The 24,061-nt window shown below is 40.9% G+C and overlaps 1 protein-coding gene across 4 annotated transcripts in view; it reads right to left on the bottom strand.

The window, feature by feature from the left end:
• Positions 1 to 1,793: 1,793 nt before the first annotated feature.
• ldlrad3 (low density lipoprotein receptor class A domain containing 3) overlaps positions 1,794 to 24,061 on the bottom strand; it is a 79,887-nt gene continuing 57,619 nt past the window's right edge. For all 4 annotated transcript variants that reach the window (XM_078257516.1, XM_078257515.1, XM_078257514.1 and 1 more), the window contains 2 exons: positions 4,656 to 5,052; positions 1,794 to 3,812 (listed from right to left, as the gene is read on the bottom strand). In XM_078257516.1, coding sequence (XP_078113642.1) covers positions 3,626 to 3,812; positions 4,656 to 5,052 — 584 coding nt within the window. In that variant the 3' untranslated portion in view covers positions 1,794 to 3,625. The remainder of the gene's footprint in view (positions 3,813 to 4,655; positions 5,053 to 24,061) is intronic.

The following is a 24,061-nucleotide window of genomic DNA, read 5'->3' as shown; positions in this document are numbered from 1 at the left end:
TCCATTATGGTAACACGCTGGCCTCTATTGGTGGAAGTGTAGAACTGCAGGGCTCTGTTCAGCTGCCACTATAATAAAACAATGACGCATGGAGGGAAAATATGGATACTAGAGGTACTACCTGCTTTGATGTCACAGACTGCCTCTTGACACCGGCAGAAGCTTTCTAAAAGTAGTTAAAGGTTTCCAGTGGTGGAAAGTAACGGGTACATTTACTCAAGTATTTGTGAGGTACTTGTTTGAGTATTTCTATTTTATGCTACTTTATGCTTGATCTCCACTACAATTCAGAGATAAACATTGTACTGTTTGCTCCACTATATTTATTTGACAGCTATTGTAACTACTTACTTAGCAGATTAAGATTTCAGATTTAAAAAAAGCATATAAGCTTATAAAATACAATACATTTTTAAAGATTGTAGTGGATACCAAACTCTATGACTTGTGACCCCACACAAGAAAACACAGTGACTAGTTGGGGCAGGACTTTTAATTGAGTATTTTTACATTGTGGTATTGTACTCTTTCTTTAGTAAGGGATCTGAATGCTTCCACTAGTTTCATTCTTTCTGCCTACTTATTATTTGGGGAACTGAACTATGATCTAAGGTTTGTCTGTCTCAGGCACAGGCTGGCTCCAGACTTTGCAATAAACACATTTTGACAATATATTAAGTTGCTGAGAAAATGTGATATTAGATTTTCAGGAAGACGCATACACACGAGATCTGAACCAGAATGTCATATTACATTCAATATATAGAATACAAGGGATAAAAAGATCATGATGGGCAACGTCACACATACGTAAATAACTTGTCCTGTATAAATGTGCCGAAATTGTGTTCATTGTTCTATGTTGCTGCAGAACAGGAACCTGCTGTAAACCAGTTTTTAAACTGAGTCAGGCCCGTTTATTGTAACTTAATTGTTGCTCTTACATTTTCCTGTATAATAAATGAAATGAAATGAACATACCTCATAAGATCAAATCAGAACAAAAAAGGAATTTAATCTTAAACATGCCTTTAAACAAACCAAGATATAAACAACAGACTGGTATCAATTTAGTCCTGAGAAATATTTTCCAGTTTTACATCAAATAACAGGAATTCTGTTTTACTTAATAAGCCTTTGCACATTTTAATATAATAAAGGTACAAACAGCTGTGACACATAATCATTCCTTTGGAGGGTAATATCCTTGGGTTAAGGTTAATAATGATTATCTTTGGTTTGATTGTTTTTCCTGTGCCTGCAGTATCAGTGCTGGCTCTGCAGGAAAAGAAAGATGCAAAGCACAACTACATTTACACATTCAACTCACACTTTACACTCTACTTTTAAATATATTTCTTTGCTTCCCCTATCTCCTATGTACAGTGTTGAACACTTTAACATGAACGAACAAAGGTCAAAAGACAATAGTACAATTAGAAACACAGATCCTTCAGATATGGATTTCATCAGTCATTGTTGAATACTAATGAGGATGATTCTCTAGAATGACACAGAGTTATATACATTAAACAATTTCAAGCAAAAATTGAACAATCTGATCTAAAACATGATATTCTTAAAGGGGTGCTATGCAGTTTTGGCCATTTCTTCACTGTTTTCTCGCTTTTTGCTGGCAGGTTTTTCTATAGAGCTCCCCCTACAGCTTCTGAATAGATATTTGGCAGCTCTTATGTTTACTCGTTTCTGACTCCTCGCTCGGTCAGTCTGCCGTTTCCTCTTCCTCTGTTCCTCCGACAATGCTTTCCTAGCTTTCTGCTTCTGTTTGATAGTGTGAAAAACTCCATTGCTACCTTGTTAGCCGGTTCCTGAATGGGCGTACGTGTGCAGTGCCGTGAAGCAATTTGTTACATCGCGAGACCTGATATCACGAGATACTTCCTGACGCTGAGGCCGGCGGTTCGGCGGCCTAAAGTCGCAAGGGCGGTTTTTCAGCTCACAGGCACTAGGGGGGAGCGAGACGACCACTATTCAACATGAAAAAAGTCATATAACCATTCCAATGACTCCAAAGCTGTTCAGTTAAGGTAAATTAAGCTAAAAAAAAACTGCATAGTTCCCCTTTAAATGTGTGTGTCATCATGTGAGCTTACTACGCGGCTGTTTTTAGAGGTACTAAATAGGCAATTTGTGCCCACAAACATATCACATACAAAGGCACTAAGGGCCAAACTGGCACCCAATAAGGCCTCGACAAAATCATTTGGATTTCTTTTGTGTCTACATAAAAACATTATTGGTCTTCAAACAGAACTGTAATTAAAAAAGTTATCTTTGCCAACAGAGGTGATTTTTCTACTTAGAGGAATGATTTATGAAACTCAATTGGTAAGGATATATACTTATATATAAAATTTATGCTCAGCATTATTTAAAAAAAAATCTCAATGGTCCTCTTCACATTTTTTACCTTGAATTTAAACAAATGACAACAAGACATATTGTGGAAAATACTGTGAAAAAGGCACAAGACCTCAAGTGCTCATCTAGAAATATCTCTTAAAGCAACACTATGTAACTTTAAGCTGTAGCTGTAGTTCCAGTGAGACAACCTGTAGGGGGACCCAAGCGGGAAAAGTTACGTAGTGTTGCTTTAACTTCTTCTCAACAACTCAGTGAAACACGTCATTGATATGGGTTTAGTAGTACCACTATAGAAGTTACAAAATGTTATTTCTTTTTACTTTAACCAGTCCACTGTAGCAATATAATCAGGTCCTTAATCACATCCACACTGTCAAAACTGATTTTTTTGAGTACCTCTGTATGAGCTGCTCTTGTATATCACAACTGTATGTGTTACTGTTAAACTATTAAAAATTACACATCACTACTGTATCGTCTTCATTTCGACTTAAAAGTGTTTCGACTTCAGTAAGAATTAAGGCATTAACATGTCATTGCTAAAATGATATAATAACATAATAATGATAAGTACTGTAAGTCATCAAATGTAGCAGTAATCATCAACAGTACAGAATTTGATCTAGCATTCACAATGTGAACACAATACAAATCTCTTATATACCCCAACATGTAAATTGTAGGTGTGAAATGTGAAATACAGGGAGGGGTATTTCCTCATGGGGCATGACTTTGACTCAATGCTGTCAAAGTGTTACACAAAGAAGAATAACATCACTCTATCATGATTATACAATAACACAATGACCATTTCAGGTGCCACATTTTGCTACCATCATGATATATTAATGCATATTTTAATGAATGGCAGTTTAACTCCTACGTCTCTGGAGATGCAGGTTGTGGTCACTGTTAGGTATCGTATACAGTATATATTCAAAGGAAGCACTAAACTTAGTTGGAAAATGAATGAATGTGTAACTGATTAAGGTGTAGTGCAGCCATGACCCCAGCAGGGGGAGCCAGCATCAAGATCAGCCTAGCAGGATGAGCTTGTCTCAGTCCAGTGCTTCAGTAGGCCAATGAGTAAGCAGCAGGTTTAGGACTTTGTTAAGTCTACAGTCTCTTAGTCCCTGTTGGCTCTCCTCAGCAGGTCTTTGCTGTGGACAGTGATGGCTTCACATGGCCCTGCAGCCTGGTCCTTCAGTCCTGCAGTCTCTTTGAGTTCTAACTAGTTCTTCTACGAGAGAGGCTGGTCCGACTCCTCTCTGGAGCTCGGCTGCGTGCCTAAGGCCACAGTTCTGGGTGTGGAGGGTGGAGAGGGATGCGCTGTGGGGGGGCTCAAAGGATCTTGGGGGCCCTCGTATTGAGGCAGCTCCCCATCTGAGAGGTATGGGGGAGGAGGGAGATCAAACCAGGGAGGCCGGCTAGAGAAAATAAACAGAAGAAACAGACAGAGGAAGAATGTAATGTCAGGGCCATGAGCTATTATATAAGGACTGTACAATGAATATCTTTGGACTGGGACCAGCACCTAGCAAAGATTCAGTATGTTCACCCCTGTCTGAGAAATTAATGTTATTATGTTAGAACCTGTCATTATTTAAGGACACCTTTGAGATTCTCATTCCCATATTATGATTTTTTTTCCCATTTATTTTGACCAACTGGAAAAAAATGTTGCACATAATGATGAATGAATGAATGAATGAATGAAATCTTGCTTTCGAAAGAACGATTACAAAAAATAAAATCATAAAATGTATCATTCTGAAGCTGGTAAAAGCGAGGAAAGAGATGTTTTTTTTTTATCACAATATTCTCTACATCAATGTTAACTATATTTTATTTGAGTTATTTATGATCCGATTTGTAAAAAGCACTAATCCTCTATTAAATGTATTTTATATAATGAAATAAATAATATATAATAGTAAATGAGTTCAGAGTTAATTGATTGTGCATTTAAAACCACATACAAGCACCACTGGGACAGATGCTAACAGATATTTCTGATAGCATCCTTTACAATGGATGTGTTGGAAATTGACTGCATGAGAAGAATTAGCAAGTAAATCAAATTGCAGTTTTATTATGTTGTACTAAAATTATACACTAAATTAGATTTGACTTTGCTAGAGAGACAACTTTGAGCGCCACTATTTCTGCTTTTTGGTTCAGGCATGGATTGCAGTGCAAAGCTAGCTTTATGGATACAGACAATCGATTATGAACTTCCATACAGCTGTTAGAATCACTGTTCCTCTCACCTGACATCCAGAACAGCTTGTGAGTATGATGGAGGTGAGTCCATGGAGAGTCCAGAGGGATACAGGGTGCCAGAGAGCAGCTGCAGTGCCTGAGGAGTTGACCTGTACGGGCCCGCTGTGGTGGGAGAGCCGGGGGAGCGACCTTGACCACTGGGATGGACGTGGCCCCGGTCCAAAATGACAAGACGGGATAGCAGCAGGGGCTGGTGGTGGTGGTGCGAGCTCCCTCTTACACCTCTGGGCAGCAGGACGCTCCGCTTCCTCTGGTGATGGAGCACCAAGGCCAGCAACGCAACCACCAGGACGAAGATAACGGCGCTGCCGATGACGGCGTAGGTGATGCTGGGGTAGTAGCGCAGACGATAGTCCAGTGTCACAAAGTCCTGCCCCGGGGCTTCTGTGAGGGAGAGGGACGGAGATAAAGGGCAAATTGAGGTTGGGGGACAAGGAAAGATGAGTGGTGGCGAGGGAGACAAAGAGGGTAATAGAGAAACTAGTGATGGAGAGGGAAACTATTTAAGGATAGGTGTTTAAGGAGACAAGAGGATAAGTGGTGAAGTTACAGACATAGGAAAATGGAGCTGGGAGTGAGGGAGACGGACATGAATGTGAAGCAGTCCATTGTTTTCAGGTTCATTCTGAAATGAGTTCTGTGTGATTCAATAGATGCAGCCTCTCTTGGACATCAAGAGAGCATTGCATAATAAGCATAACAGCAGTCAAAGCTTCAAGAGACGAGGAGAACAAATGGAGCAGGATGTTCAGTGCAGAGGTCAGTTTTGAGCCCACTGTACACGAGTAGGGACCTCATTCTTGATTGTGAAGAAAGAGAAAGAACAGAGAGGCTAAGTAATTCTTTGTGAGGACAAAACAGCTTACAGCAGTTTTAGATAAAAACACAACTTGAGTTGCTCAGCACGGAAGATGAGAGAAGGCAGAGGAACACCAGGGGCCGTCACACATTACCATGTTTGTCGCAGGGAAAGGGGGAGTCTGCAAACTACTTAGGAGTCCAAGGGAATTTAACGTTCGCAATGAGAGCCGAGGCCAGTGGTAAGATATGCAGAGCAGCCAACTCGCTGCCTGAAATGAGTAAAGGGAGCACTGTAATGCCAGCGAGCACTGCAGCTTATTATTTCAGATGGGATGAGGGAATAGCACTTAAACATTTCCGCTGACTGATATTACAGCGTGAGAATTTCAATCAGGCACTTGGGGTGAGGTTCATGTAAATGGTGCTTCTCCTGCTTACCGACAGTACTGTTGAACTAAGGGGAGAGGTAGGGAGAGTGGAAGGAATCCTATTTATTACAGAGCTGCAGTACAGCTACGCTAATGACAAATGAGCTACATAAAATTATTTTACAGTTGCTGTTTCGGTTCAAATTACACTAATGCCTCGGGGGGCTGTAAACATCAAACCTCCATGTGCCTCATAAAAAGTTCAAAACACCCTTTGGAATACTTTCTATGCTCTGTGTTCGAGGTTTCTGTGTTGCTGCTTAACAGACTGTGTGTATTTACGCCTAAAATACACTTAAAAATGGCTCACATCTCTGTCCACTAGCCATCACGTCGACAGTTGAGGATACTTCCCAGAGAGCTTGCCAGGAAATGACCATTGCAAGATCTCTCAAGGTTGAATCAATAGTCCAAAAATGATTTTATCTGTGAGGATTAGAACCCTCTTAAACTGCAAAGCAGGCAAGCCTTTTGGAGTTTTTGTAGTACTCCTGGCTTATATAGACTTACAGGCTCTCTGGAGATATTGTATTTAGCACAGGGTAAAGATTAGCTTAGCATAAAGAATGTAAAAAGGACAGGGGGAAACAGCGAGTCTGGCTCCGTTTGTTGAATCTGTACAGAAAAAAACAACATCAAAACAAGTTTTGCCTTCACTTGAGTCTCTGCTGGTTGCCTGGCAACCTTGCAACGACGACAAGACTCCAGGAATTGACTGTGCCTTTCCAAGGAATAGAGTAGCACATATTCCCCGTATTATTGCAATGTGTTTTTAATAGTTCGTTTTTTTTGTACATATTTAACAAACAAGATAAGTTGTGTTAATGAGTGAGCTTTAGAGGTCCTCATATGTTACCTTCTGACAGATCAAGGCTAGCTGTTTCCCCAGTTTCCAGTCTTTATGCTTCGCTAGGTTTACAGCTGCTGGCTTCATATTTAACTGGCAGATATGAAAACTAACTCTCTGCAAGAAAGCGAGTAAGTGGATTTCCCAAAATGTCAAACTATTCATTTAAGAAAAAGGTGCATTGGGTTGAAGAGACTATCAAAGCTCAGTATTTGTCAGAGCATTTGTGTGGACAAAGCTATCATCAGAATAGTTTTTTGAGCTTGTTTTCTTATTCGAGACATCATGCTGCATGATTCCTCTGTCTACCTGACCTTGAAGGCCTGAGGGAGTCTTCAGCAGTGTGTGTGTGTGTGTGTGTGTGTGTGTGTGTGTGTGTGTGTGTGTGTGTGTGTGTTTGTGCACACATGCTGTTAAATTCCCAACAACAACCAGCCTGGCATACAGCCTATTTATGTACCAGTGTGTAGTCAGGGGCCCCATGCCTTAATTAAATCTAATCTAATTCAGATGCTCCACCCGTCCCCTGCCCCAACCAGGCACCAGCCAATAAAACAAGCCCCCTCGACCCCTCCCTTGTGATTTAAAATTGGCCAGTCTTTCACGCTACCAATTAATTATGAACTGGACTCTCAGCAGAGAAAGGCCAAAACAAAGAAGAATTATTTCCATAATTACCTAGTAAAAAAAATAAAATAAAGAGATCCCACCGCTGACACCCTATGCTGCCTATCTGGTTTCAGTGCAGTCCTCTGGGAGCAAGGAGAAACACACACAAAAGGATCTCATAATGCTGTAGCATTAACAATGGGAGCCTTTTCGGTACATTAGTGATAGAGGCCTGAAAGGCTGTTTCAAATCACACAGGAGATGAAAAGACATAGAGAGAAAAAAAGAGAGACTGAAGCAAGCTCCTTTTTTAGTTAGAGAGAGCCTCCCCCCCCCCCCACCGTACTGTGTGTGTGATTGAGCGCTGCATTCTGTGTTTCAGCCCATTTTGAGTAGTTAGTTGTGGTAACTTAACAAAGAAGCTGTGATCACCACATTCAAAGATAGGTGAGGGGGGGGGTCTCACAATAACAATGCTAATTCAGATTCAAATGAAAAGAGTCCTTCTCCCACACTGGTACCTAACGAACACATGCATACACTTTATGTCCTTTAATGGCAGAAATTTCATTTCTACGACGTATGGATCAAAGTCCTGGATGGCTGAACCAGGGCCAGATGTTGCGTTTAAGGTACATCAAAGGAAAAAGGCACACACTCACGACTAAATCTTTACATTTTTAATTCTGTGGATAAACATTTCTGCACATATTGTCTTCTTTAAGATAAATTATAATATAATATTAGGTTCCAAACAGGTACATTCAAATCAATGAACTTCATTGTGTTTTACTGGATTTCAAACTTTTACCGTCACCCAAATGTCTTGTGATTGGTGTGCTCATAGTTCCTGGTCCTGCTAGCCTCTCTGACAGCGCTACTTTGTACCAAGATTATTCAAGTTGAACATCAAAGCTCACTACAGGCTTTCCTGTCTCGTCTTGTCAAATTTGACATGAAAGTCTCAAGTAGGCTACATCTGTGCTGTCGACCAACGGCAAAGCTGCTTGGACACTGTTGACCACACGAGGGGTAAAGTCCAAAGTTAAAGAAGCTGTCCTTTTAGCTCAGTCAATTTAATACATAGACTTGGATAAACCGTTGAAATAGTTTGCTAAAAGTAAGAAATGATTATAGATAAATAGTAGTAACATTCAGCTGCTTTCATTTTTCATCATTAGGTATTTCATCCTGAACATTACCCAACCTCAGGAACATTTTGGAGCATTTCTGAGTGGAGCTGCGTGTTTAACGGTGGCTGCATATAGATGTACTTGTGTTCCACATAAATAACCTCACTCTGCAGCTCTCCCTGGGACATTGGCACCTCTAACAGTGCATCTATACTGTATTCATAAACCTTCCATATGTGAAGGCTTGGGGAAGGGGTACTTACCCACTTTAATTACATCAGAGTGCCTTCTCTCCCCTCCCCTGTCCTCTCCTGCTCCTTGCCTCCTCTTTCCCACTCATGTGCCTTTTGTTTCCCCCTCTTGCTTCTCCTCTAATGCCTCTCTTTTCCTCTCCCTCAGCTTTGTGCTTTCCATTGCTCCCTCCTCTCCTCTTGTTGGTAATTTACTGTCATGGAGATGACATGTATCTTGTTTTTATGATATACAACAACTGTACTCAGCCTGGATTATGCACTCAATGGAATGCTTATCAACAGCAAAAACCTGTCGAATCTCGATTTTCAATCTTTCTCCCCTTTCCCTTTACACTCTCAGCTGTGTTCCTTCTTTCACTGCCTTTTCTCTCTCCAATAGTCTGCCACTTTGTTTTTTTTGCATTTCATTATCTCCTGCCTGCATCAATGTTATTACCCCTGCATGAGAGGAGAGATTTATACTAGGGACATGGAGATGTCACAACAGTGGACAGAGGAGAAGAGCCGAAAGAGGACAGAGCTAGAAACAGATGTGGACATGTCCAAAGGGAGAAGTATCATGCACACACATCTCATATCCTCTACCACCGACTAAGACAACTGAACTCCACACACTCTGCTCCAAACTAGCCTTACATCTATTACAAGAGACAGAGTCACACAGACCCCCTGCTGTATCCCTTCTGTACCAGGAACGTACTCTTTTTGCCTGGATCCCTTTTAGTGTTGCTCACTTCTACATCTTTGTGCCATCCTTTCTAAACCTGGCTAACAAGCGTCATTCGACAGTGTCCTTATTTTTCATCCTTTGTGTGGAGACTAGCACTGGCATTATCACAGATTCAGGCTTGACTAAGTGTGGTCATACTAGGTAAAAACTAAAGACCGACTGATATAATGGCATGGCCTATTTTTAGCTTATCATATGTACCGTACATATTGGAGTATATAATGGCGGTTAAGCAACACAAAGTGCCAAATACATGTTTCAGGTCATTTACAAACAGTGTTGCAAATACATGCTGTAGTTTGTCCATCAAAAAGCACAGACAAGGTTATTTTTCAACTGTAAAATGTCTTGCTGTGTACATAGCTTCGTCTTAAGGTCACTGTGAAATGGAAGTTAGAGCGTGTTTATCTTTAGTAATGTAATGTGGCATTTTACAGAGTGAAGTGGGTATAGTTAAAAGAGGGATTTAAATCGAATCCTTCAGATTTTGTTGGACCACTCAAAGGTATGTGTGGCTGAGTGAATACAGTATACTATGGAGCTGTAGTGAGATACAGACATATTTTAAAATGTTTTTGCAGACTGAGATCCAAACACACACTTCCTATGATTTCACTCTGCTAGCTTCAACAACTAACAAGCTAACAGTCATGTGTGGTTTGTATAATGAGCACGGTTAGCTAGTTGTCCCCAAATCACATCTTATGTATATGACCCCAAATTCACAATGAGTAATTTTTTTAACAATTTACAAGAAGAGAAAAATCCCCCAAAAATACTCCAAAAATGATTTTTGACACATATTTAGCATATAACACAGGGACACAGGATCATAACTTGGGATGTTTATGTTTAATTTCATTGTGTCTTTACATAACAACATTGAAGAGATCCTTATCAAAATATTTTACTTATGTTTGGTTACGGTATACACTACGTGCCATAAAACCAATATCAACAGATATATCATTATCAGGTTTCTTTTAAACTCTCAAATATCGATATTGGTATTGGCCTAAAAAATCCAGGTTCTTTGAGCTCCAGTAAATACTCATTCCTTTGTGATGAGCTTAAACATGTTAATGAATCAATTCAAAAACAATTAAATCACATGCTGTATACCATGATACCGTTTCACACAACACAACAGTGTGCATCCAAACATTTGTGTGTTTTACCGGTAGATACGACTTTGGTCCACCACCTTCTAAAAACAAGATTTACATTAAACTGTCACACAGCCCATGAGCAATAAGAGAGGAACCTTTCACATCAAAAATATTCCTTAATTGAAATGAAATAAAAACAGAAATCCATTGAGAGGTGCTACAGAACAAGATGAGACAGAATATTGGTACACACCCACATATTTTGGGCTTGTATGCAGCTACTGAAGCAAAGTGAGGGCCGATGTTAGTGCACAACAGACTATTGAGCAAGCAGTGATTAAAAACACGCTCTGAAGCACCCCTTTGTCTTAATCAAATTACTATATGCTGCAGATCAACAGCAGACATGCCTGCCACTGAATATGCTAACTAACAACTCAAATGAAAAATACTCACAAAAAATGAGTGAGCAAAAAGAAATGAAAAGAAAACAGGCTAATAAAAGACTCCACATATCTTAATTGCCACACTTAAAACGCCTCTGAATAAAGGGAATGGAGATATTCCCTCCCTCTGGCTCATTCCTGAGGGAAACGTAGGGCCTGCACAGATGTGCTGTACTTTGCCTATGCAGTGAAGACTCATTTCACATTCACAAAGTGCCATCTTTAAAAAGGTTCCAAAGGGGGGGGGGGGGGGAAGTAATTATTCCCTGGCTTCAGCATTCCAGAGTTTGCAGCTACGTGTCGAGTATGGCTGTCTTCAGCTGATAGAGGTTGGTCACAGCGGTGCCTTCCCTTATTGCAGAGTAACTCTGTCTGACGCTAATTACAGGTGTGGGGCTTCTGGCTCATTTGGCAGCTCTGTTGCCACAGTTACTCCCACAACGACAGAGTGATAAAATGAGGTGGAGAACCAGTGACAGGTTTGGCCAGCTCTTAGCTCAGCACATTAAGCCCAGTATGAGAAGAGAAGAGAAAGATGAAACCACTAGGGGGCAGACAGCTCTCATGTTTACTTAGCAACATGCCCATACAGTATATACATACACTCAAACACAGTCACATTTCATCCGTTAGTATTGGGCGGGCATTCAGAACGGGGGAGTACATGCATGGACATGGGGTGTTTTAGGTGGGCATGCCATCTGGCTTCAAACACCCTTAAACAGATAATCACGTGCAATTAGCATAGAGTCCCCACATTCAGCGAGCACGCCAACCAGGCGCACACATTCACAAGCAAACCATACAGTAAGTTCGTCAGAAAAACAAGTTCAGTGTCCGGGTTGGCTCAGTGGGTAGAGCAGGCGCACATGTACATAGAGGTTTACGCCTCGACGCAGAGGTCCAGGGTTCCAGTCCGACATGTGACGATTTCCTGCATGTATTCCCCCTCTCTCTCCCCTTTCTCACCTAGCTGTCCTGTCCATTAAAGGCGGAAAAGCCCAAAAAAATAATCTTTCGAAAAGAAAAACAAGTTCAAACACATCCACGCACATTCACACATGCTTTCAGATGCTCATATGGGCAAAAACAGCAATACAAACAAAATCCCAGAAATTCTTTCATTCTGGTCCAAGCTAACTAAAAGCCATGCCACATGGTGGAGAAATGTAAAAAAAAGAAGAAAAAAATTGGAGGGGAGGAACTACAAACAACAACTTGTGGGTTGTTTGGTGCCTTTACTCTCTTCAGACTCCACTACCAGTGGAGAGGAATCTGGAGGGTGAAAAACAAACTCTTAAAGTGACTGTGATGGCTATGGTCCCAATAAACTTTGCTAAAAAGGATTATAAAACTGAAACTATCCCGCTTTTACCATCTTTCGGACCCAATTTACACCTGCTATTAAATGTAAGTCTGCATCTGGAATATAACACAATCACTCCACTGCATTTACTCCTCGCAATTGTTGTCTGCATTCTGCCTGCATTGCAATTCAGTCACATTTTTGATGCCCTCTATGCAAAGCAGGTGAGCAGGTGGGGAGGCAGGAGCTTCACCAACAAAAAACATGAGGGTGAGGTGATGTTACTGTACAGACTGTAGCTTTTCTTTCTCCACAGAAAGCACCCGGAAACCACAAGTCGTGTTTGCAACAACTGTGAATGTTCTGTTGTTAACTTTGGAGATGATTTTTTTTGGGTACATTATCTTGGCTAGCAGCAGAGCACGGCCTGTAGTGATTTTATTTCTAACTCATGACAATGCCCAAAGCCATCCAATCACTCTGCAAGCCAGATCAACTCCAGAGGTGGTCTGGCTGATCCAGCCACATGCTGATAGTGTTTGTGTGCATTAGTACCTTCCATTAACATACAACCTTCTTTATCTAGATAAGACATCCAGATACAGATCAAACTTTAATTCCATACATGAATGGGGTCCGTGGCTCACCTCCATCCAAGCTCATATGTTTTCACTATTGCACTCGAGATGTATAGTGTTTGTTTGTGTGCTGAACCTTACAGATGAGACATATCCACTCACGCAGCCCTGATAAATGGTTTTTGCTTCAGACATCCCTGCTAAGAAAGTGTGAAACACTAGGGTATATTTCATCCAGCAGAAACCAGGAAACACCTGTTGTTCTCACTGCATGCTAGAACAAAGTCGGTACAGGTCCAACGTCCTCAGTGAAAGGACGTAGAATTTTTCATAGGTTGCTGCTTGACACCATGTATTTGTGGCAAATCAAACACTTTATCGCTCTGACCTGCCAACGCAGTTGCCTTCATGCAGTCATTTCTGGCTGCCTGCATATTACCGTAAGCAAGAGCCTAAGAGCTATCAGCACACTCTTGTTTTTCAAAAAAATGAGACACTGGTTGTAAAACTTTTAGGACGTTTTCACTACTCTCTCCCTCACTGTCTCAAGGGCGTAAATCCTAGGGGGGGGGCTCAGGACCCCCCCATCTAAGGGTTGTCCCCCCCTAGAAATATCATTAAAACAATGCTGTGTATTGTAAATAACAATGATGTATACTTAAAATATCTGTGTAAGTAGTAAAACAATACAAACCCCCAAAAATGCTTTTTAAGTTTAGAAACATTTTGAGTCCCCCCTCCCTTGCCTCACAGTGGTTTGGTCCACTGCATGCTGTAGGATCTGCGCTAGACTCACAGTCACATCGGGTAGTGACAGGTATGTAGTAAGTAGGCGGTTCAAGGCTGTTTTATTCACATTAAACATCGGATGAAGTTGTTCTTTTCTCAAATAGAAATGATGCTGAGTAATTAATGAATTAATCATGACAAAAATGTTCACTATGTTAGTGTAATATAATGTAACGTTACCTAGCTTATAGCTTGTTGGATAGAAATGCACCCACTACAACTAACGTTATCACGGCAATAAGCCTAACGCTATGTGTGTGAACTGATATTAGGGTTAATATTGAAGATCTACAGTTGTGTTTTGCTCAATATGAAGTTAAGTGGCTGATCAGTTAAATATATATCCTCTATCCCAGACGAAACCTAATATTTATGTGGAGGACGCAAGATCATTTTATAATTATAATATGACCGCGTGGTGAACCTATGAACCTAACTCATATTTAGACATCTGACGTTAAAGATTTGTGTTGTTGTTAAAAATGACAGAGAAAAGAAAAACAGACATAAGATCCTTTTTCAGTAGGCTTACACCAAAACGCCAAGTAAGTACAATAAGTCCTCATATCAAGACAATTTGGTAACATCTTTATAAGAATGGGTGCTTATGGAAATACTAACGTCACTATGTCACAGGCAAAGGAGACAGAAAGAACTGAGGAACAGGGAGACCAGGGACAGTGAGGTGTAGAGTCTCAGGGAGACCAGGGACAGACAGGTGTAGAGTCTCAGGTAAGTGTGTTGAGCTCAGTTCATATTTTTGGAGGTGTGTGGCTGTCAGGGTGAGCAGATGAGCTTTACCAGTGGCTCACTCATTTACATTATGATCAGCTAATTTAACAAGTGTACAAAAGCATTGTATTTCTTTTATATGGGGACACTTATAAGTCATTATGTTTTAAGGTATTTTTGTGGCTTGATTGTAAACAACTTAAAAATAAATACATGATTTTAAAGAAGAATATTTCGTTCAAATTAGTCAGCTAAAGGATAATGGTACAGTCTCCATGCTACACTAATGATGGTATAAAGGCTTTCCTCTGTGAACACATCCTCTACGAGTATAATTGTGGCTGTATTATTTGTGTCCTCTTCAAAAATTGCTCTTCAGAAATTTTATGTTTATTGTCCCCCCCCTACTGTTAGATCAGATTTACGCCCATGCACTGTCTCTCTATCTCTCTCAGGGGTTTGCACCCTCTACATTACACACTACGGTGTGATCACCCTCGTTGTCCTCTGTTCGGTGTTATTGTTTTTTATAAACCCTCCCTGCCAACAACCCCCCCCCCATGGTGGGACATAAAAGATTGATTGATTGAAAGCTGCTCTGCCAGAGTCCGCTGGGAAGCAAAGCATGTTAACTGCTCTGCGACAGAACTGTTCCAGATCCCCTCAGCATCCCAGTATTAATATTCATGTCCCATGCTCTCACCCTATTCCTGCTGCTGTCATGTACTATATGTCTGTTCTTGTTAGCATGCACAGAAAAAGAAGGAATTAATGGACAGGCTGTGTGTGTGTGTGTGTGTGTGTGTGTGTGTGTGTGTGTGTGTGTGTGTGTGTGTGTAGTACTCTATGAATCATCCTGTCATTAAGAACTTCTTTATGTCTTCATGGTTATATTATGGAGGATAGCCTGTATATTTGTTTTAGCCTGTGTTTTTGTCTGTCTGTCTCCAACTCTGTCCTTCTGTCTGTATATCCCTGTGTGTGTGCGTGTGTGTGTGTGTGTGTGTGTGTGTGTGTGTGTGTGTGTGCGTGCGCGTGTGTTTGAGTGGCGCTTTCGGGAAGGGAGGTTTTCATGCTTCATCGGGCCTCTATTTGCCTGTCCTGTAATAACTTGTCCGCTCCATTGCTTGCCACTATCAGACCCCCCCCCCATAACACTCAGTCACAGCTTACTGTGGGCCACTAGAAGAGTGGAGGAAAGGGGGGGTTAGAGTTAATGAATGACTTCAGCATCTGGAGAACATCCACAGAGGAGGAGGAGAGTGGAGCGGTAGATAGGAAGGACAAGACAGTAAGGTTGAGGGCAGGTGAAAGGAAGACAACTGACTGATACATTTAAGGAGAACCTATTGCAAAAAAGGTTAGACGTTGACTGTAAAACAATAGAGAGCAAGGTTTGGGGTTAATAAAAGTAGCACAGCTGATAAATGAAGTGAGTACTACAGCATTAAGTACTTGTAATAACATGATGTCAGACTGATTTAATAACCAATAACAATGCAGATTACTGTGACTGCTTTACTAGAATGATATCGGTAAGCTTGGGACAGACACAAAGGGGCTACATATAGTTAATGCCTAATGTTTAACAATGTTGAGTATATTTTGTTCTCATCGTTTTATGTATGGTGCAACATTTGGAATTTGTTAAATTGAGGTGACATATATGTATATGTGAACATACTGTATGTGCATATACAGTACAGTATGTATGTGCTTAGATACATTTCTGTATTATCTACTTGGATGGTGTCTTATAGTTCTAAAAAGGGGTTGGTTGTTGTCTCGACACAAAAGGAAATGTAAGTAATAGTTTTGGGAAATTTTTCACTTTCTTGCCAAATGTTAGATGAGAAGAATAATACCATTGTCATGTCTGTATGACATGTTGTGGGGTGTTATGTGCTGGACTATTTCTTAGCTGGACGCAGTGACTTCACGTTGTCTTGCCATCACTGTGAGGTTGCCAGGCAGCCAGTTAAAACTCACTGAGATTACTGAAAAGGGTCAAGGTTAATGTTATTTTTCACTTGCCCGGTCTGGTAAGTGGGTGAGAAATCTACTTGCCCAAAGTCAATTTTGACTTGCTCCAGTACAAATTGTTAACAACTAGGACTAAAGTTAATTGTCATTTTGAATCTTGATTCAAGTAGCCTAAAAGAGCACACAACGAAATTTAGGAGCACAGTAAAACGACAGCAAACTTTTTTCAAGTAGCAGTTCATTACCAAACAATGTATTACCTAAGCTACATATGTGTATATCATATTGATGTATAATAATTAGGTTGTCACAATACACTTACAATACTAGTATAAAAAAGGCAGGGAGGAGGGACCGGACTGTAAATGATTTTTCTGGTTCCGGTTATTTTTAGGGGCAAATGCGAGTGAAATACTCACACTCTAATGCTAATGTATAGCAGTTTCCACAGCATTTCATCTGAAAGACTGCTCCACCAATCTGTTTCGATCCAATGTGTTTAATTCTTTGTTTTACAAAATTGCCTGATCGGGCAAGTGAGTTGCTAGGATACTACCCAGATGTAGCGTTTTACTTTCAATCGGGCAATGCTTAATGTTGAGCCATGATGAACCTGGACCAGAAATAGTCCAGCACATCATCAATGTAAAACCATACTGGTCAGTTTGTAAAGATAAAAAAAAGTGACATACAACATGAGAATTATTGCTTTAGCTGTGCAGGCTTGTGGTTTCCCCCTGCTTCCAGGCTTTATACTGAGAGGTAGCTTCCTATTTAGCGTGCAGAAAGAGAAAACAAGAAAGTTTCCACTACTGGAGCTACAGTACTAAGGACTTCATTTTGCTTCTGATTGGGGAAAAAGCGGGAAAGCACTAAAAGTGGGACAAAAGACTAGCCTCTGTAGCGCAGTGAAGAAAGACTCCAAGGTATGTTCATGAATAACATGCTTGTGTGTTAGTGAAAAGATGGGCTATGAATATCACTACTGCTTGTGTATCACAGAGAATCAGACTCAGTAAGAGCTTCAAAACAAAGACACTCATCGTTCTATTCATAAGAAGTGGGAGTTTCAACTCTTTTTCTTTTTTTTAGAAACCCTTTCAGTGGTTGTGAAGAGTAGGCTATTTTTTCTCCTGGAGGAAAAGGAAGAATGGGGAGGGTGAGAGGTTGCTCAGAATCGCTAAAAGGCTTTGACTAAGATCCCCTCCTATCAAACCTGACGGGTACGGTCACCATGGCAACTGTTCTTTGGGGCCGAAAGGTGAGTTAGGAAGGGGAGGAGGAGGCTAGCCTGGGAGTAGACACAAAAAAAAACTTGCATAGGCCTGCGCGCTAACAGATAATGCCCCAGGCCAAGATGTGATGGAGCAGAGTGATAAGACTAGAGATTAAGAGCCCTATTCAGGCCTGTGTGCATTTGCAGGGATGGGACCAGCATCCTCAGGAGGCGCAGGAGACTATTATAAACTGTAGCCTGGAGCTAGAACGACAAAACAAAAGGTAGGATAACATGCATGAGTCACAGCGGAGACACAGACTCATCTGACAGAGGGCTGATGTGGGATGATTAACTGTTGAGGGAAAATGTAGTGACTTATAAAACTTTCATACACAACAGAAGTAGCACCAGTTGGGGTTGAACGTTGAAGAAGAGCTGTGGCTGACATTCACAGAGAATAAGGATGTTTATTAAGCTCAAATATGAAAATAAAGAATGTGAATATTGTATCAAATTAATGGATATTGTATTCTTCTCTGAAATATATTCCGACCATGAGGGTGATTTATGTATGCCATCATATGTTAATACCAGTGAGAACAGAATTACGTAAGCACAGCAGTGCATTTAAATGCTGTCACATTTATCTACTGCGTGTCCTGGAGGACAGAAGAGAGCTACACAAATATTAGGTAAGCACTGTGGATGAGCATCCTTAACCATAAAACACCTGAAATTGAAGTTAAACACCACATTTTCTCCAGATACAAGGTCAACTGAAAAGGTAAATGGTGCCAGAGGCAACCTGACCAAAACACCACATGAAAGACTGTTTGATGCAGAGGTGGATGAGGCTGAGTTGATCAGCAAATGATGCTGTCACATGGTTATTTGATTGAAAAAACAACTATTTCAGAGGCACACGGTAAAGGAGAAAGACAACTTAAAACAATGTCCTATTACAGAGAGTCTAGCAGCAGCAGCAGCAGGGTGTTTGTAACGGACTAGTCGTCTAATAAATGGGCAGTACAGCAGTGAGGACTGCGCTGTGCTGCCAGCGTCCCAGAGTTTAATCTACAGTAAGATGTTTTGTTCTGCTCACCACCAATTAAAGTTTTCACTGTCAACTCAAACCTTTGTTTCGTAGCTCTTCAAAGCACTCAGAGGTCTATGTGTTATCAAGAGCTTGAACTAAAAGGAGCTTTCAACATGAATAATGTGCTCCTGTCCAAAATCAACAACTATATGCACCTCTTCCCAGTTGTGAAAAGCATATTGAGATCACCTTACTGGTGGTTCTGAATGTTTTAATCTACAATCTGCTTACAAAAATGGTCAGCAGTGATGAGTGGTGTGCAGCAAAGGACTATTAATAGTAAAAAAAAAAACACTGTTATACAGTAGTCCTTTAACAAGACATTTGTTGTAATGTAAAAACAATAGCTGTCATTCTTGTCACAAGAGCCTTGTATAATTTCCTATAGTTAGACTGCTAGTGTGTATCCAACTCTCCAAAGGGAGCTATCCCCACATCCACATATAGTGGCCATCAGGTTAGTGCATGGTTATTGCTGCTTGCTTTAAGTTGAGTGTGCAAGCTGCCAGTGTAGATGTCAGTTTTATTGATCACATAAGTGGCAGTTCAAACAGTCTTTGCGAGCTGCCACTCACAGGTTCACCTGCTGAGTTTGTCCCAAAGTGCACTGGTGGCTGGCAGGTCTACAGATGAGATAAAGCTGGTTAACAGGGTTCCTGTGGTGCAGCTTAATGTATCAGTATATACCTGTCATCATGTGACATTATGACACACAAAGCACAGTGCCTGTCTGCATTTTAAAGTCCTCATCTATAGATAGATAAAAAAAAAAAATCCATGTGTGAGCATTATGCGTCATGTTTTTCTTTCTGTTTGTGTGAAAAGCTGCACTTTGAACTGGTAGTTAAAATCCAATTTTTTTTATATTCTGGGTAAATCAATGTAAACACGTGTCAAAAGCAGAGCATTTAATGTTCCCTTTGCAAATACACAACATAATGTGTAAATTATTATAATGTATATTTAATCAAAACACAAACAGCAGTAACAGAGAATAATTAGGACAAACTGTCAAACTGAATTTTTCATAGCATTGCAAGTAAATGCTGCAGCACTCTGAAGTTTAACTCCAACACAAACTGTGCACTCAAGAAAATCCCCCACCACCACCCTCCCAGACACACACACACACACACACACACACACACACACACACACACACACAAAAGAACATGTATGGGCGCATAAGCAATACATTCGTCTTGGTAACATTATCTGCTGAGAGGTGGTGGCAACAGGAGACTTTGTTTCAGTGATTGAAGTTCCAGTTGAAAGCATTTAGTTTAGTTCTCAGAGCAGAGATCATAGTCACACAGACAGGAAATAATTAAGGTGTGTAGAGACCTCTTTCTTAATTACAATTTATAAAATAGACAGTTGTAGAATAATTCCAGGTATTTTCTAGCTACATTTATTTTCCAACTGATTGAGTATAACATTTGCAGGCCAGTCAATGCTGTTCAAGGCTGAAGGCTAGCCTGCTCAAGGCTTATCTTTAAAAGGTACAGTGAACAGCGGCTCCCCCACTCCCAAAGGGACAGGCCCACTTTATCCTGGCAGGCCACGCTACGATAAGTCCGAGCATAGTGAGAAGCGGGACGCAGGGAAGTCAGGCCAGGATTTGGCCCCAGATCAAGTGGGATAAACCTTGCAAACACACACACGCACACGCCAAAAATGTTATCTGCAAAAAAAAAACAAAAAAACAAGCAGACACACACATGTATGCATGCGTACACGCACACACCCACCCACCCATGCACACACACACACACACACACACACACACACACACATGCACACACGCCAAAAAATGTTATTTGCAACAAAAAAAAGAAAACAAGCAGACATGCACATGTATGCATCGCGCACACACACACACACACACACAGACGCACACACACATACACACACACATACACACACACACACACACACACACACACACACACACACACACACACACACACACACACACACACACACACACACACACACACAATATCATTGCCCACATACAATGCCAGTCCTCCCATGGCTTCAGTTCCTCCCTGTTCTTGTGCTGGTTAAGAAACAGAGCAAGACCCCCTGATGCCCATTCCACCATCTAATCCCCTCTACTTCAACAATAGGCCTGGTCAGGCTGGTGGAAGCGCGAGGAGCCCCTGCGTCTTTTATCAAAGTTGAACAACAGAACAACACAGCCCGTTGCTGAAGCTCTATGGCTCCTGCTCATATCTATGTGTTCAGCTAGAGTGGAATCAATAGCCTCTGTCTGAGTGATAAGAAGTGGAGCATGATGTTCAGTTGTGCACTTTGTACATATTTGCTCAGAGTGTGACAGTGTGGGTTGAGGAGGCATGGAAAGATTGGGGATCAGTGGCTATGGAGAGGCTGGTACCTGGAGGTCAGAGATAAGGCTGGACCCGGAGCGTTCTCTGAGATAAGTGTTTGAAATGGTGACCTTTAACATATGAGAAGGCAAGGTGGAGCCAGCCAGCAAAGAACGCTGACCATGCATGCTGTGTGGTCCCAACGAACAATGAGGAGCTGTGCTGACGGAAATGAGGAAAGGATAGAAGAAAAAAAAAGCCCAGCGGGAATCTTGGTTTGCCTCACAAAAAGGTATGCTATGTGTGTCACCATCTCTGTATGGTCTTTTGCATACTGCTCCTTGCATGTCTATCTTGTCTCTCATCCTCTTTCTGCACATCCATTATTTGCATCTCCCTGCACATCGAGTGAAGCCCACAGCTGGAAATAGCTGACTGGCTTGAAGACAAAAAAGACTGAACAGCAGCGTTCGTTAAATTGCGAAGATGTGACAAAGATAATTTGGCACCCCTTCCCCTGGCTATTTACAACACCAAAGCTTCATTAACAAAAATAAAATAAAAACCCCTGTTGCTAAAGGGGAGAGACTTTACCACAACCCAACAAATTAGGATCAATGCTTCTAAAATCAATTATGCATGTACTATAATGTATGTGCTATATGCACAAGAGCCGGTGGCATATTGGCAGAATGGAAGCAGTGGGGCTCAGTGTGTGTGTTTTCTTCCTATATCCTTGCTGTACAGCTTACTTGCTCAATGGCATTTTCTCATTCTTCCCTTGCACACCCGTTTCCCAACTTTAGTGTTTTGTCCATTTTTATTGACAGCATTCTTTTTTTTCTTTTGATCACTAAAAGCTCAATGAATGTTTGTTTTGCTTTCTCCCTCCCAGACGCCTTTGTTTCCCCGGCTTGTGTCAAACAATTCAGTTTCTCTATGCCTGTTGGTCCTTTATATGCCTTATTCTCAGCAGGAGCCTCTTTTAATTGGTTAAACAGCCACATTAATGGGTTCCTCTAAATCAATACCGGGCAGCTGCAGTGTATGTCAACGTACACTTACGCTGCATAATTCCCAACGCAACTGATCCTCGTCCATGCACTCACACACACACACACACACACACACACGCGTTTGTTTCGTCTTTGTAATTAATGCTTTTGAAAATATGCACATTTATTCATGATCCCATCCATCAGCACCAGGCGCAGGCACGCATGCACATATTCTGTAACACAGAAACACAATCTCTAGCCCACACAACCACAGATGAGACAGACCACCCATCAAGCTGTGGCATACAGTGCAAAAATTATGATATTGATAATATTTGATTTGTGCTAACAGGCTTCAGTTTGATATATTGGAAAGCTATCACCACTTAGTGTTTTTTTTAACACTTTTTTGCCATTCACAATTTTCCTGGAGCTGTCTCACCAACATCATGCATTTTCATTTTCCACCAGTAATAGACCTTTTTTCACAGCAGACATGTTGGCATGTCATTGTAGGAAAAGCACAGGTTTATTCAAAACCATTCATGATGGCTGCATTCCACTTAGGAGAGGCCCTGGTGTTGAGCATGCTGACTCACTGAAATAGCTCACTGGGACACTTGATGGAACTGAGCCATCGTTAAGGTTATCAATTTCAGCTGTGCTTTTCCTACTATGACAAGTCAAAATGGAATGTAAAAGGTCAATTTTCTCCTCCATTTCCTTTGTGTAGGCTATGTGGGATAATTTTAAAGCTAAAACCAGGAACACATTCTCAAAAAAATTGTATGTATGAAACTGAGACACAGCACGCCATAAAAGTGACCAAATATGGCTGTAGTGCTTTTTAAACACCAGTAAAAAAAAAAAAGTTGGATGGATAAAAACAGAAACAGGCTCTATATTGTCCGACTGGGATTAACTTTGATGTTACACGAATGCTACTTTCTAAAAGGTGAATAACCGACATATATTTAGACCGTTTTTCTTAGAAGCCATAGAGAACATTAAGTTTAATAAAAGAAAAAGAAAAACAAGTCAAAGAAAATCCCAGCTTTGAGTTTTGATGATATGTTTGATGATATTTCTGTGAATACAAACACAGCTTAAAGGTTTCTTAGTAGATTGGCAGAGCTGCAGGATGTTGTTTGAGAAACAAGGAAAGCAACTCTAAAACCTTACTCAAAAGCTGTCCCTCAGGAATACCCTCATTTGGTCTAAACATCCACATCTATTGTGTGTAGTCTACAAGGAAATGTCTATAGCTCAGCACATGCAAAGCAAAGGCACATAAAGGAGTGTTTCACAATTAAAAGAGTAAATAAATGTACATTATAGCCTGTGTGAGGTGCTTTTAAAGGCAATACGAGTCAAACAATAACCCTGATGAAAGAGTGCTCGAACTATGGAGCTACAACGTGTGTGGTTTTAAACATTAAAAGATAGCCATTTTTCCTTCTCTTTTCACCCTGTGTTCAGGTCTCTGTTTTAGCTACAGAGTGAGACCTCTCACTGCTGTAACATCTTTGTAGGCAGTCGCACATGCGCAGTAGCTAGGTAAGATCACATCATCTAGCTAGCTGTTTGTTTCTACAACTTCAGTAGTACAAGGCAGGATTAGCCAGGAGACTTCTTCTAAACATGGGCACACTTCCAACTTTGCATGGAATACCTGCAGAATAGGGACATGTAAGTAGTTATTTTGTAGATTATGGTGAAGTAGTGTGTGTTGTAGCAGTTTTTTGCCATTCAGAACGAGCTAGCATGCTAGTGCTAGCATGCTAGGGTTAGCCACCTCGTTTCGGCTAGTGACGTAAAAAGCCGTGCCGATTTTGAACAGCTCACCCGGAGACTGAAGGCAGGACACATTCAGAAACTGTATCTCACTCAAAACAACATGGATGTTTTTTTCCAAGTTTGTATGCGTGTGGAAGCACCAGAGACACAAAATCCCAGAAAAAAGTGTTTTTTTTCAAAATATGGGCACAGAACTGACGTTTGG

The sequence above is a fragment of the Sander vitreus genome, chromosome 8 (assembly GCF_031162955.1).
Source record: "Sander vitreus isolate 19-12246 chromosome 8, sanVit1, whole genome shotgun sequence".
In the NCBI taxonomy this organism is placed as follows: domain Eukaryota; kingdom Metazoa; phylum Chordata; class Actinopteri; order Perciformes; family Percidae; genus Sander; species Sander vitreus.
This window is presented reverse-complemented; position numbering and strand designations above follow the sequence as displayed.